Source organism: Physella acuta, unplaced genomic scaffold, assembly GCF_028476545.2.
Source record: "Physella acuta isolate Inbredline_101_S28 unplaced genomic scaffold, ASM2847654v3 ptg000544l, whole genome shotgun sequence".
Classification (NCBI taxonomy): Eukaryota; Metazoa; Mollusca; class Gastropoda; family Physidae; genus Physella; species Physella acuta.
The window spans coordinates 802,777-819,757 of record NW_026732063.1 but is presented as its reverse complement, the minus strand read 5'-3'; the positions used below and the strand labels follow the sequence as shown (position 1 = coordinate 819,757).

Sequence of the window (16,981 nt, the reverse complement as noted above, 5' to 3'; positions counted from 1 at the left end):
ACTTCGGCGCCCCACGTTTTTCATTTTTTGTCATAATGTGCACGCAGTTTGCGATCGCTTAAAGTAGAGTGATCGCTTCTATTATTGTGATGTATAGTATTTATTTTTCTACTTTTTAGTTCAATCAGAAAACGTGGGTTTTTTAATTTTGTTTAATGATAATTTTTAAACTGTACTTATACCGAATATATGTTGGTGAAATATTTTGTGAAAGTATTCACTTGTTGATACAGAGTTATGCTCCTTACATTGGTACGTCTAGGGTGGTGTTCGGTAGAATAATCGCGTCATTAATGATTCATTTATTTTTATAATGAAACCATGTGTTATTTTACTATCTTGAAATTCTTCAACTAATGACGTAATCGGCTGCGGCATGAGAAAACAATAAATCAAAGACTTGGTGCGCAAAAGCAAACGGAGAACAGAAACTCACTAAGCGCTGGTCTACACGAGCTTTGAACAGACTCAGCATGCTAGGATTTTATTAACATCAGCACCTAAACATGTTGCTCTTTTCGGCCGACTGCCTTACGTTTGTGTCAGGGTGTAAAGGCTAATAATTTATTGTGTACATCGAGCATACAAGCAAGCAGTTTTATGGCTCCTACATATTTTTCAAGGATGATCAACATTTTAGTTATTGTGTGCTTGGGATTAATCTCAAAGGTTGAAGGTAAATCTGTGTAGAGAATCTAGACACATAGAAGTCTAGATCTTATAATTGTATCAAAATATTAGTGTATTTACAATATACATCAACTGTGACATGTCCGTATATGAAACATTGATGAATCATAACAAATGAGTACACTAATCCTTATGCCATAACCAAAATGACTTAACAACTAAAGCACAGATGCACGTGAAGATTGGTCAAACAAACATAAGTGGCCGCAAACAATGCAGGTCTCAAGAGTTTAATTAACACGGTTAATCAATGGCAATTAAGAGCATATTGTTCTGTAGCATCGGTCTGCATATGTATATATATATATATATATATATATATATATATATATATATATATATATATATATATATATACATATATAACGTGTCTGTGTGATTGTGATTGTGCGTTTATGTATATATTTGTGTGTTTGTGTGTCTGTCGTTACTCGCTGAATTTCCACACTATATTCCATCCTATCTTCTCTAATGTTCGGTAGATTTTTGTTTCTAAAAGATGACGGAATGTTATATCTCAGCTGCAGCGTGGGCCAATGATAGTGAATAATCTAAAACTAAAAATAGCTTAGTTACCATACGTTAACAAGCACAATTTTTTCCCCCACTACAGCTCAAGGTTCACAAATGGGAGTAGAATTTCTGGTACAGTTCCCATACATGCCTGAAGGCCAACCCATCCTAATGATGTACTCAACCATGACGAATAAATTCGATGTTTACGTCACGGCTCCGATGTGGGAAAACCCCTTTTTTGAAAGATTCACTCTCAACCGTTTGCAGGTCACTACTTACGTGGTTCAGCGGAAACATGTGTAAGTATTTTTGTGTTTTCTGTGTATCGGTATTTTCAGCGGAATAGTTTTTCGTTCCGGGGAAATATCTGCCGTTTGACTGTGACTTATTAAAAATACGTACTTCGGCCATTTATAACTTCGAACTGCGACAATTTATATCTTCGAAATGCGACTATTGACGACGTCGGACTGTAAATTTTTAACAATTCACAACTATTTATAACTTAAGACTACAATTATTTATGACTTCGGACTGTGAATTTTTATGACGACGGGCTGTGAATGTTCACTCTCTGCCATTGTGTCCTAGAATATCAAGAAGTGACACCACTACGTCTATTGTCGCCAAAGGAAAACAAAGATTTGGGATGACGGTGTTTATGGCGATATCTCTCCACTCGGCTGACAGTTTCCTGGCCTTACTAACTTCCGGTTGGGGCTTGGAGTACTTTGTTCTGGTACCAAAGTAAGTCTTAATTTGTTTCGTCACACAATAATTTGTTCTGGTACCAAAGTAAGTCTTGTTTTGTTTCGTCACACAATAATTTGTTTAGGTACCAAAGTAAGTCTTGTTTTGTTTCGTCACACAATAATTTGTTTTGGTACCAAAGTAAGTCTTGTTTTGTTTCGTCACACAATAATTTGTTCTGGTACCAAAGTAAGTCTTTTTTGTTTCGTCACATTATAATTAATTTGAATACCAAAGTCACGTATTTCATTTGTTTGATTGCCGTAAGGGATAATTCTTAAATAACAAAAGTCAGTACTTTCTTTTGATTGGTTGCGACACTAATTTATGAAATATAAAAGTGAGCCAGATCTTTTGTTTGGTTTTAAGCGGATTTTACCCTATATTAACCCTTTGAGCCCGCCAGGCCGGTAAACCGGCTTCAACAAAAGGTTATATGTCCGAAAAGCCGGTTTTCCGGCCCGATGATCTAGCGTCATATTCCTAGCGGCCGGTATACCGTCTAATTGAATATAATTAGCGGAAGACTGACTAAAACTGCGCATATGTCTTTTTAGTGCGGGATTATGATTCTAAAAATAGATTTTAGGAAAAGTGAAAGTGTTTACATTTTGTAGCAATGCCGCTGAAACGAAAAGCTTAGCCGCAGCCATCGACTTCATCACATAAAGTTGTTGCAAAAGATGAAGCAAAAGACCGAACTATCAACAAAAGAAGTAGAATGACTGCATCTCAGGCATTACAACTACTTATTGATTCTGATGAAGAATATTATATTCCTGGTCTATATTGTGATGATAGTGACGTTGAATTTGAGACTGAACACAGTGACATTGAAATTGACAGTGACAATGAAACTGTTCAAGTACGTTCTGATGCACGTGGTGCTGTAAAACTTCAGTCTCCTTGGCGTGTTGATAATAATTGTGTGTTCGTTTTATATACATTGTTCTGTTCATACTAGTAAAAAAAATAAAGAATTTCCGAAATTTGCTGCATTGTTGTTTGATCCTGAGTCTGGACACCAAATTTGGCTTCATTATCTTAAACGGTTCAAACGTTATATGCCAAGTTAGAAGCAGATAAGTAAAACTTTGTTTGGCCCTGGGAGCTCAGGAAATGCGAGAAATTAGGTCAGGGAGGCCAGGGCTCAAAGGGTTAACTTTTGGCGTTAATTATTTTCATGCTGCTTCAAACATTATTACCCAGTAAGACAACAGGTAGACTAACATTGTTAGTATGGACCTTGGTGCTTTGAACGAATGTGCTTTAACCGTAGGGGCGTTGGGCATTTGTATTTAACCACGGTAGGGCATTGATCATAGGGGTTTGACCATAGGCGTTTAACCACTGCAGAACTTTGACCATACGAGTTTGACAATAGGGGTTTGACCACAGCAGGGTCTGACCACAGGGGGTGGTCGACGAAATGTAGCATTTATAACAGTTACAATATACGGTGAGTTAATTGAAATGTATAATATAATTAACACACTTTACACACATTTACTTTGAGTTGCCATAAATAGAAATTAACCTATTCTTCAAAAAGTTAACATCTATTTTAATCCACCTATAAGCTAGTGCTAGGCCTAATAGATTTATTCTAAAAAACTTGAACATAATTAATGCAAAAAAAAGCTTCGGATATTTAAAAAAATGGAGATCTAATAATAAAGTAAAGGATAAAAAATCTTGCTAATAATCAAATTTAAGGAAATAATAGTTGTATAAATAACTAAATGGCAGATTTCAGTAGCACGCAAATATGTCAGTGCATATGTTTGATCAAAGTTCTGAACAGCACGTTGAATGTGCAGCATCCTGTATACCTTCTCAGCTGGATAGCTTGATTGTGCGACACCGTTTAAGAACGTTTTCTTCTATGTACCGTCAATAAGTAGCTTGTTAGTTAGTCCTTACCACATACAGACAAATCACATGTGAACACCTCCCCTCTTAACAACCCCCCCCCCCCCCTTCTATAGAGACCCTCTGAGCACAAAACAACTATGGTCAAAGCCACACTGTGGTCAAACCATCAAAGAACAAAATGCACTATGGTCAAAACACTTGTGGGCAAAAGTCCGCGTACCAAAAAATGGTTCTCACTATATTTGAACCAAGAATATACAAATACACCAGACCTACATATAAATATATCTAATGTTTAATCCAGAGTACCGATGCTTTTAAAAAAAGAAATACAATTTATTCAAGAAAAATGTACAGCATATTTTTAAAATGTTAACAATTAATGTTAACACAAATATAAAATTAATTTGTGTCAACCATACATCGCCTAATCATAACCTGTCACTAACATTGTCGCCCCTACTCTACAGACTATGATATACCTTCACCCAAATTTCATACCCTGACATCCCCACCCCTACGTTTCATACCCTACCATCCCCACTCTGTATCGAATACCTGGTGTTCATTTCTAACAGGATAGGGCCTTCGATCGTACTCACTTCGTTAGTTGAGGAAAATGAAATCAGCGTACACTATACAGGACACTTGGAGCAGCTAGAAAGCCAATTCACTGATGAATTACTCTCTACTATCGCACTCAAAAGGTGGGTAGCTAACTTTAGTGCCTACCCAATAGGTGGGTAGCTAACTTTGGTGTCTACCCAATAGGTGGGTAGCTAACTTTGGTGCCTACACAATAGGTGGGTAGCAAGCTTTGGTGCCTACCCAATAGGTGAGTAGCTAACTTTGGTGTCTACCCAATAGGTGGGTAGCTAACTTTGGTGTGTACTCAATAAATGGGTAGCTAACTTTGGTGCCAACCCAATAGGTGGGTAGCTAACTTTGGTGCCAACCCAATAGGTGGGTAGCTAACTTTGGTGCCAACCCAATAGGTGGGTAGCTAACTTTGGCTCTTACCCAATAGGTGGGTAGCTAACTTTGGCTCTTACCCAATAGGTGGGTAGCTAACTTTGGTGCCTACCCAATAGGTGGGTAGCTAACTTTAGTGCCTACTCAATAGGTGGGTAGCTAATTTTAGTGCCTACTCAATAGGTGGGTAGCTAACTTTGGTTCCTACACAATAGGTGGGTAGCGAACTTTGGTGTCTACCCTAATAGGTGGACAGATAACTTTGGTTCCTACCCAATAGGTGGGTAGCTAACTTTTGTGCCTACCCTATAGGTGGGTAGTTAACTTTAGTGCCTACACAATTGGTGGGTAGCTAACTTTGGTGCCTACCCAATAGGTGGGTAGCTAACTTTGGTGCCTACACAATAGGTGGGTAGCTAACTTTAGTGCCTACTGCACCGCTGTTGATCCGTGAAACATTTAAAAGTTGTCCAAATCAGCAGAATATATTTGAGTGACGCCATTCATTTTGTCGGCCATTTGTACAGCTTTAGATCAGATAGCTTGGATTAGACGGATTATATCGTTCATTCTGATCACGATTTGAGAAAACATACTAGTAATTTACGTTTAATTAATTCAAAGACACTTTAATCGTCACACACTTAAATTTAATGTCTAATAACTAATTAACTAACAATTACGGCTCAACTTTTCCTTCTTTACAAACATTGTTTAAATGTTTCCACATATTAAAAGTGTGTGCTTTCAGCTGTCATTGACTCAATGTTCATCAATCGAAATTACATTAACCATTCGTGATTTTGTTCTCGTTAAAAAAATAAAAGCAAGTAGCTGTAGAAAGATTCCCAATTAAATTTCACTAATAGGAAACAGGCTTGCATCATTCAGAACTGTACTGGCAGAAGAGTCGGAGAACAACCTATGGGAGGTGAGTACTTAGTGGAACTTGCAATTTGTATGTAAATCTATAAAGTTCAATAGTTCAAATGTAGCTGTAATGTAGGCAAGTGACTTATTTATTTGTGCTTGACTGTGACTTGATTTAGTTGACTTTCAATGTTTCCTGTTACAAACATTTTTGTACATAAATGAGATTTGTGTCATGACTGTGATATTTCATTACGTGACTTTGATACTGTATTAAATTACACGACTGTAGCAATAGATTGTTGTGTTGTGCTTTAGCTAACTCTTGTGACTTTAGCCATGAGTAACCAACTTCAGACATTCGTTGCCTATTTTATCTCTGATCATTTTTCGGTTTTATTTCTTGAGTATTGTTGAATGTGTGCTGTGATTTGAATGTATGTATGTGTACTTGTCCAATATATATATCTATGATGTAGTTAGGGGCCAGACAATCATACCCCAGACAATCATACCCCAGACAATCATGCCCTAGACAATTATACCCCAGACAATCATGGCCCAGACAATCATGTGACAGACAATCATACCCCAGGAAATCATACCCCAGACAATCATGCCCTAGACAATCATACCCCAGACAATCATACCCCAGACAATCATGCCCTAGACAATCATACCCCAGACAATCATGCCCTAGACAATCATACCCCAGACAATCATGCCACAGACAATCATACCCCAGAAAATCATACCCCGGACAATCATACCCTAGACAATCATACCCCAGACAATCATGTCCCAGACAATCATGTCCCAGACAATCATACCCCAGACAATAGATAAGTTAACCTACTTTCATCCTAACAGTCACACCAGCAAAACTAACAGCGTTGTATTCATTTGGCGTGATTGTCGGCTCGTGCGAACAATACGAATTTGAATCAGAGTGTCGGAGAAAGAATGTCAAAACGGCTGACGACGTAACGGCAGGTAATAGGCACAAATACACACAAACACACATGCATATATACAAACGATATCGCAAGAACATCTCAGACAAACTATAACATGTAGGCCTATATATATATATATATATATATATATATATATATATATATATATATATATATATATATATATATATGGTGACAGGACAAATGATCTCAGGACAAATGATCTCAGACAAAATATCTCAGACAAAATATCTCACGGACAAATGATCTCAGGACAAATGATCTCAGGACAAATGATCTCAGGACAAATGATCTCAAGGAAAAATGATCTCACGGACAAAAGATACCAGGACAAAATATATCAGGACAAATGATACCATGGACAAATGATCTCAGACAAAATATCTCAGACAAAATATCTCACAGCAAAAGTTTAATAGTGTATTGGATGATTTTAGTTGATCTGAACATTTTTTTATTGACTATCCAATGGTTTTGTTTACTATGTTTAATATTGTTTATGGGCCTATATAATAATTGTAAGAAATGTTTGCCGTATAAATTTTTCATATTGTACTAAACATTTTAAAATTAAGATTTCTAATACAGTATGCGAAGATTAAAGAATTTTTGTCGATAGATAGCGTAGGGGAGAGGGGATTGACAAACATGAGACAATCCTACCACGTCAGGTGGACGAAACTAGATAAAAGGGGATGAAATAACAAAAAAGACACACCTTAGTATCAAGGTGGCCGCCCGCTTTGATAGCAGAGACATGCCTTTAGGGAAAGACAACCCCCCTCCATGGACAATACAACTAGCATCTAAGGTCCATGGGTAAGCGTCGGTCACACCTTAGTGATCAGGTGACAAATGTTTATTTAAATAATCAGCGGTAATCGCGGAGCTAAGTTTGTTTTACTGTGCATGAAAACAAAGCAGTATTGGAAGTGCTTACTCAGCTATGGCCTCATAAGTTACCCAGCAGAAAGGTTTTAAGATATTAGTTTCTGGTGATTTTTTTTTATTAAAGCCAGAAGTGGAGCAGCAGTCAAAGAGATTTTGAAATGTGAAGTTAGAACATGTCGAGCTAGAGTTAACACAATACATGATCACATAGTATTGGAGAGGTGTGATCATAATCATGCACCTGCCAGCAAAGAAAAGTAAACGTTATGTTTGAGTTGATGCTGCAATAAAAATAATAGTATTACGTTACGAACCTGAAGACCTATTCATATTTTTCAAAAATATTTAGCGTGTTCTGATCATTAATGTTATGTTATTTGTTTTATACATTATCATTTGTTATACCTTTCAGGCTAAAGGAGTAAGTTTGTTTTAATTTTTTTCAAATCAAACGCTATTACAAAGATTAAATTTCATAAATCATTTGATGCTTCGTTCAGTTAAACAAATTCATTTTATTCACATTTATTATGCGTTAAAAAGTAAACAAATCTATATTGAAATTTAATTTTAAAAAAGTTCAAATCAACTAAAATCAAACAATACATTATTAAAATTTTACTGTGAGATATTTTGTCTGAGATATTTTGTCTGAGATCATTTGTCCATGATATCATTTGTCCTGATATATTTTGTCCTGGTATCTTTTGTCCGTGAGATCATTTGTCCTTGAGATCATTTGTCCTGAGATCATTTGTCCTGAGATCATTTGTCCGTGAGATATTTTGTCTGAGATATTTTGTCTGAGATCATTTGTCCTGAGATCATTTGTCATGGAACCATATATATATATATATATATATATATATATATATATATATATATATATATATATATATATATATATATATATATATATACATGAGGCAGTGACCCCTGACAAAACGGCCCCGTCAAGACGACCCCGACAAATAGGCCCCGACATAAGAACCCCGTCAAATCGACCCCGTCAAAAGGGCCAGCGACATATGGACCCCGTCATCACGGCTGCCAAAAAATAGGCTCCCGTCATATAGGCTCCCGACAAAAGGGCTTCAGTCAATAAGGCTCTCGACATATAGGCTCCGTCATTTAATGTCTCGACAAAACGGCCCCCATCATTACGACTCCCGACAAATAGGCTCCCGTCATTTTGACTCACGACAAATAGGCTCCTGTCAATTTAGCTCCCGACTAAAGGACCACTGACAATATGGATTCAGTAGACTCCCGGTAAAACGTTCTCATTGAATATGACACCTGCCAGAGGGAACCCTTCATCAATATTCTTTAGAGTTAGCTTATCCAACACTCTTAATTAATACATCGTATGAGTCTCTTGTTCGGCAGGTCTTATTTTTATAATAGTTTATCTATTATAAAATATAGTATGGTTTAATTTAAGGGCAAAAGATCTATGACTTCTATAATTGAGTCGGTTATAGGCTGTTCCAAATCACTGTGTGGGGAGAGGGGTCCACGCTGTACATTCATACCTGCAGTATGCTTGTAGGTTATCAAAATAAGATGCTGTTATCATGTAAACATCATGTATATCGTACATTTACAATTCTGTGCTCGCTTTTGACCAACATATCCTTACTGTTCTAAATTAACCCTTTCAGGACCACAAGGATTACAGGCATAATTTCAAATATCTGTGCACACATTTAGTAGTAAAATGACACGTAGATTTCAAAAATGTTAACGGTTTTCCGATATCTTCAATAGTTTTTGAGATACAGCATGGGACATATGTGTCCCTACGGTCCTCAAAGGAAATTTATCGAAAATAGGTTATGTTATGAGTTTTGTCAATATGTTTATTCTAAAAGTGATCTAACGTGTGTTAGTTGTTCTGGTACATTTGAAATTGAAAATTTGCAGTATTGAGAACACATTTATGTCCTTTATGAGTGTATAGTCATCTGTGAATGGGGCATGTGGAAGCAGTTACGTGATGTTATATAACATACATGAACATGGCAGATATAATACATATTGTCCGCTCTGTTCTCAATCTTTTCTGTTGCACATTGTGCATAACTCCTGCGTTTTTCTTCCTTTGATTTATCAACCTGTGGTGGGGTTTAAGTGAAATTCTTGCCTCTACGAACAGGTCTTGAGGTGATATCTCTTTGATGTAATCCCTAAATGTGAGCTCTTGCTATCATTTGCATATATTCAAGCTTGGTTTTGATTTGTAGCCAGCGTTGAATTTTTGTCAAAAATAAGTATCAATGGCTTTTTTAATCCAAATCATTATCTTGAAAATAAATTATCAATGTATGAAACATGGATTTAATTGCCTAAAATCATTAGGATCTTCATTTCAATCAACATCTATTGTCAATTTCCTATAACCATAGTCAATAACTTTTCTTGGAAACTGTGTTTTCAGAAGCCTCTAGTTGAAAATAATATCTTGCTCCATTCTCCTTTTTCAATTATCACAATAACGTTTGGTTGTTCATGTTTTGGGGAAGTCTAGTTCTATTGATGATAATGATATGCGTCAGCTTCGGGTCTAGGACATTACCACCCCGTCAAATTCCACTCCCCCCCCCCCCCCCACCGATGCTGAAGACCCCTGATCTTAACCCCAAACTCCAAGCCTATGGCTAACCCTAACAAAACCCCTAACTCCAACTGTAAATCTACATTTAACCCTAAAACTAGATAACCCTAACCTAACCCTCGTCCTAACTTATCCATAACTGGACGAGGGGTAATTGCTCGGAGGTGGTAATATCGGGCGGGGGATGTCGGAGGGGTAATTGTAACTATTAACGCTCCCTCTGAGGGAAAAAGTCTAGTGTACATCGTATATCTTTTGTGCGCGGTGTTCTAAAAATCTCATACAAGGTAACATGTATTTTACGAAATGACAGCGCGGCATGTTCACAAATACTGCGCGGACCATGCAGATTTGAGGGAATATTAGTCACTATAGCATGTGAGATTGACGATGTATGCAATGTATGCAAAAAAAGGGATGACTAGAATAAGGTGTAGGGCTTATCGTAGTAGTGACAATCTGCTCTTGGACTTGAACAAGTCGTTTGATTATAGCTTCTACACTTACTTTGTCGGCATATTTCTACAGAAAATTCACATCTTTTTCATAAAGAAGCAAGTTGTTTTCATCGTCTTTATTGTAAATAAACAGTATTTGCACAGCATTTTGTTCAGTTGTAATAAATAAAAGCTTTGCAACTATTTGTATTCTAATGCCAACACTCATGCTTAGCAACATTGTAAAAAAAGTTAGCTCCCTTTCCGGACCGTAGGGACATATATGTCCCAAGCAAAAAAAATTACTTTAAAAAAAAAACAAGCAAAGCTATTAGGAAAAACAAATGTAAATATAATACCTAAATAGTAAACCTTTGAAAAACCACCAGTAATTTCTTTTTGTTACAGTTAGTATTTTTTATATAAAAATGTAAACTGTAGCTTTGCGAGTGGTCTAAAAATGCAAAGTTCCCATAATTATGACAACAAAACTATCTCATATATACTGAAAGCAACTGTATTTATAGTAAGTCTATCATGTAATAAATGTTTTAAAGCAAATTCAACAACTCTATGTTGCTCCAATTTCATTTGGTGAGAATTTGAATATTTGGGACACCGGTGTCCCTTGGTCCTGAAAGGGTTAAACATAATCACAATTTTAGAATTCGTAGAATTTAGTTGTTAAGGGCTAGATTTTTTTTTTGTGAATTGATGTTGGTTGATGAAAAAGTTTCATGCAGGCATTTAAAAGAGGTTATAGTGGTAGTGGATGTAGGACAAAATGGTTACTTTTGTGCAAGAAAAGGGTATTACGATTTATTTGCCTGGAGCCAATATTTCAGGAGTCCATTTGTCGGGAGCCAAAATGTTGGGAGGCCATTTGTCGTGAGCCTATATGTTGCGAGTCAGTATGACTGGAGCACATTTGACGGGAGCCAAAATGTCGGGGCCCTTTTAACGGGTCTATTTTGACGGGGTCGTTTTGTCGGGGAATCGATTTGACGGGGTCATATTAACGGGGCCGTTTTGGGTCGATTTGTAAGGGTCCGTTTTGGCGGTGCACCATATATATAAATATTTTTTTTTCTCCTGGGAGGGGGGGTTTGTGTGGCACTTTAAAATTTCTGTGGGGCGGTAGAAATACATTTTCCAGTAGGGGTTAGCATTGGTAAAATTATGTATTTTCTATATACATTATATTTGGCTGTGCACGTAGCCTTTTTTCAGGCATCCATTTGAAGGGAAGGGGGGGGGGGAATGAACCTGTCACATAAGCCTTTTAGACAAAGGGATGAGTAACTGTCGCAGTCTTATCCTGTCTCTGGTCTAGCCCTGGTATGAAGTGACCAGGGGGGAGTAATATCGCAGGACAGGTGGTGGTTGCACAAAACGGTGGTAAATGATTTTGCCGTCACAATGCCATTGTATTAGGACAACAGACAGTAGTGTCACAAAAAAAAACCCTTTAAACCCCTGCCTACCCTCACTATCGTCCATAGATTTTATTTCAAGTGAAGTGGTGGCTCTGTTTATTTTACTGCTGTTGTTGAAAAAGGCACAAAACACAAGGAAGCCATTTATTAAGGTAAATTGTTTTTTGCCACAAGATTATATATATATATATATATATATATATATATATATATATATATATATATATATATATATATATATATATATATATATATATATATATATATATATATATATATATATATATATATATATATATATATATATATATATATATATATATATATATATATATATATATATATATATATAATAGCGTCCCCGTCCCCCGCGCGTTGCCGCGTGGATAGAAGGAAGTCTGACAAAATATATTAGAAGGATATCACCAATGCATTACCAATCATATGTTCTTAGACGCGTGACCTTGTTTTCTAAAACTGTGTTATTTAAATGTAAACAATGTCTGCGCTTCGATAATAATTATCGGGACACGGGTTTTCCTACACTACCGCATGAAAACCTTGAGTGTACATTAATCACTCACCGAAATAATGTTAGAACACACTTCGGTGATCGCCCATGTGTCAGAGACATAGAGGTGCCCCCGACCCCCTGATTACACTACCGCACAGGCGCAGCATACGGCCCCTGGCTCCTTAAAACTAACAGGCGCCATCGTGCTCATAGGATAACCCAGTGTGCCAAAAAGCATTTTATAAACAATGATGCAGATTTTGTCGTTCACTAAAGTGACACAAATGAATAGGATTTTTTTTCTTTAACACGTAAAAAAATTATTTGACGTGTTTTAAACATCAGGGTGACTGATGCAATATGCTAGCGTTACTAATGGTCTATTATTAGATGCTCAATTTCTGACTGGATCGTCTAATAATAGATGCTTATTGCATCATTCGCAAAGTGAAGAAACTCTACAGTAGGCTCCTCATATTCAAAAAGTTATTTTTTCATCTTTCGCAAGGTGACGAAACTGTACAGGATTTCCTCGCGTTACAAAGTTATTTTTAGAAGCCTGTTGAAGTTTTACCGCTGAATATAGTAGTACCCCTTGCTCTCTATGCAGGACGCTCTATTAACGGATGCCAAGTGCCAACATAGTCGCTCTAAAACTCTGGGCGCCAAACCGTGTATTGACGCGAAAATTGTACTCTACATGGCGCCGCCCATAAAAAACTTTAGTTTTCTATTTCGCAGAAATATTCTCGGGAGTATTCTCATCTACTCCCTAAAGTTTCATGGCACTCGGATGAACCGCATCCGAGTTTTATTTTTTAAATACCGTGTATAGAAAAAAAAATCGCTCCCCCCCCCCCCCCCGGGGGTGCACCGCCCTTGCAATATTAAAAAATTATTTTTTTTGCAGAACCTTACCATTGAGTGATCTAACCAACTCCCCAAAGTTTCATTGTACACGGATGAACGGTGTGAAACAGAAATAGACTTTTATTTTTATAAACCGTATATAGAGAAAAAACAAATCGCGCCATACCTGGGCGCCACAGCTGCGAATTTGAAAATGTTTTTAGCGCAGAAACCTCCCCAGGAATATTCTCAACATCTTTCCAAAGTGCACGGACCTTTGACCACAGGTGCTTTGACCATAGGGGGTTTGACCATAGGGGGTTTGACCACAGCGGAGCTTTGACCATAGGGGCTTTGACCATAGGGAGTTTGACCACAGCGGGCCTTTGGGCCTTTGACCATAGCGGTGCTTTGACCATAGGGGTTTGATCATAGGGGGTTTGACCATAGGGGGTTTGACCACAGGTGTTTTCTCGGCAGAGGGTCTTTGATCACAGGTGATCTATAAATGGGTGTATGATCACAATCGCTGTGTCCAGAATCGCCTGTTTCAGCTTAATAAACGACTATTGTACCCCAACTTATTCATAGTCTTTTGCACTCACTTAAACGAATGTAGGTGCCAAACCAAACCAAATGATTATAATACTCCAAGCTTATCCGTAAAATACCTACAACATTTGCACTTGATCAATCCCCGCTAATTATGTAATTATTTTTTTCCCAACACCAAAACGAAGTAATAAAAAGTAAATTCTTTTCCACTAATGCAATGTTTTATAAAGGGAAGTAATTGTGTTTTCCTAATTAATCAAAGAGAAGTAAGTGCTAAAAGACTAAAGATAAATAATTTTCAGACATAATTAGAATTTTTGTAAAAGATGATATTTTTTAGAAATTGTGTTTAATGAACATGCCGACAATTATTACTATCAGTTTTCAAAAATGAAAATTATTTCCCAACACTTTCAGTATTAATTTTTTAACTCATAAATTTAGACCATAAGCACTATAATAAGCTAACACTTAAATCCATCGAAGTATCCACGACAAAATTATTACAAACATTTTACATACAGAATTGAGCTTTATATATTAGATTCTCTTTTGTTTTAGTTTTAATATCACGTGCTGGTGAATTTAGAGCAACACTTAATAAGTGTAAGTAGGAGAAATTGACACCACCACTATCCCTCTCCAGTAATACCAATACTCACTAACAAAAAAGGCATATCACTCCTACACACAACTTTAATACTTTATTAATAAAACTGTGACACTAGCCAACTCGTAAATAATTGTTTTTCTTTAGAGTCTAGCTGCCATCTTGATGTTCAATATGTGTTTTGGAAAAGTAACAGCAACAAATGATACAACTATAACAAGAGTGATGCTGGATGACGAAAAAAGTATGAAAAATGACGTTTTAAATGTAAATCACTACATTCACAATCACTGTATACAGCATATTATATTATACATTAATATATTATACATTATCTTTGAGATAATAAATGTTTTCCTCAGTTGGAGGCTGGACATACACGTTATTAGGGTCCATAGTCCTGAGTGTGACTATTATCTGCTACGTCGCTTTCCAGTGCGTGTTAAAACTGCAGAACGGCGCGGGCAAAACGCTTGTATCGTGTGGATGTTGCCATAAGGAAGCCTCTCCCGGAGAAGGACAGCGCCAGAGCGAAGCCTCTCCCGGAGAAAATCAACGCCAGAAAGAGGCCTCTCCCGGAGAAAATCAAGGCCAGAGCGAGGCTTCCCAAGGCGGACATCATAATAAAGATCGTACACACACATTTTTTTCTACCACAGAAAGTACGTCTCTCTCTCTTTCTCACTCTCTCTTTCTTTCTCTCTCTCTCTCTTTCTCTCTCTCTCTCTCTCTCTTTCTCTCTCTCTCTCTCTCTCTCTCTCTCTCTCTCTCTCTCTATATATATATATATATATATATATATATATATATATATACTAGGCATACTGCCTAGCTTCGCTTAGGGTTTTAAAAAACATTTGAGAATTTGAATACTTAATTATTTAGCGATGGATTGGGTGTGGAGTACTTAAATTTAATTAGTAATGCTTTTTTTTTTTTTTTTGCCTCAGACACGTAATGTATAGCGTCAGTTGTGTGTTCGCTTTAGTATTACAGTTTTCATCATCGGCTTGTGAGGACTGATACAGATTTACAATAGCAATATTTCTTTCTTACTTGTAGCCTGCTTTCATTCATTTAAGATGGTTTACTCATACATAGATCTAATACAAAACGTCTAAATATAAAGAAAAGAAATAAACATTAAAAACCAACCTGAAACTGAAAATGCAAATGTGTAATTAAATGATGATTCAAGGGATTTTTTTTCCTCGGCGTGCGTGGTGGGCTTAGGGGACGGGGTGGGGGGGGGGGGGGGGTGGAATTTGGGTTTTTAAGTAGAGCTGAAACTGAAAATGCAAATGTGTAATTAAATGATGATTCAAGGAATATTTTTTTTCTCGGAGTGCGTGGTGGGCTGAGGGGACGGGGGGTGGTTGGAATTTGGGTTTTTAAGTAGAGCTGAAAAAAAATGGGATTACCAAGAATTAAAATTATACAAATTCTAAGCAATCGGAAAAGTTATGTTATTACAATGAGACACATCAAAGCAAACATTCTTCCCTTTCAAATATCTATATCTGTACAGTCCTCAAACAGTTTTTTTTTTTTTAATTCAATTCTTTTAAACATTTAAATCAGTAATAATTATTTGATAGATTTTACACAGCGTCAAAGACATGAACAATGAACATCAATTGCATATATAATAATCAAATGGAGAGAATAAAATGGCATAAGAACTAGATTAAAATAAGGTGTGCAAACTAGGTTTCTCTTGACTGCTTAGTTTAGTGTGCTGCGGAGTCAAAAGTTCACACTGTAGCCACCCATGGACAGAAACAGAAACGACCTTGGGAGAAGTGTCTCTTTAATACACATACTGATCTAATGCTAAGTTTAGAAAAATGTTGTTTGTTGTTTAAATTCCGTTCTCAGAGATATAATGGAAAGTGCGCAATGTATAACTAAAATGGAATTAGAACTACACAGGTTCCATGAACAGCATATCTCATAATTTATGTTACATTGCCTTTTATAATTAATTAATTTATTTAATTAGGATACGTAACTGAATTAACAACTTAATTTTGTACCAAAACAAATGCTATACTTCGTCATTTTTTGTTTCTGTTCAAAATAGTATACATATATTTGAAAAATAATAATTTTAAAAACGTTACATCCCTTGAAAACTGAACGTATGACGTATGTCTTGCTTACTTTTTTTTAACAAAACGTTGCTATGCTTATATAAGAAATTACGGTATATGAACACATTTAACGACTATAATGGCTGTTTCCGACGGGAATAAAGTTTTTTTGTTACCCTCCAGGGTCGGTCTACAACGTCACATAATATTAAGGGGGTCGTTCGTCAATTTAATTATATATATATATATATATATATATATGTATATATATATATGTATATATATATATATATATATATATATATATATATATATATATATATATATAT

At 36.3% G+C, this 16,981-nt stretch overlaps 1 protein-coding gene across 1 annotated transcript in view; it reads left to right on the top strand.

Annotated features, from left to right (window-relative positions):
- The first annotated feature begins 568 nt into the window (after positions 1-568).
- Positions 569-16,981, top strand: part of LOC131946088 (uncharacterized) — a 37,886-nt gene continuing 21,473 nt past the window's right edge. The window contains exons 1-7 of the mRNA XM_059306729.1: positions 569-676; positions 1,304-1,505; positions 1,798-1,953; positions 4,410-4,538; positions 5,673-5,734; positions 6,544-6,666; positions 12,098-12,183. Coding sequence (XP_059162712.1) covers positions 601-676; positions 1,304-1,505; positions 1,798-1,953; positions 4,410-4,538; positions 5,673-5,734; positions 6,544-6,666; positions 12,098-12,183 — 834 coding nt within the window. The 5' untranslated portion in view covers positions 569-600. The remainder of the gene's footprint in view (positions 677-1,303; positions 1,506-1,797; positions 1,954-4,409; positions 4,539-5,672; positions 5,735-6,543; positions 6,667-12,097; positions 12,184-16,981) is intronic.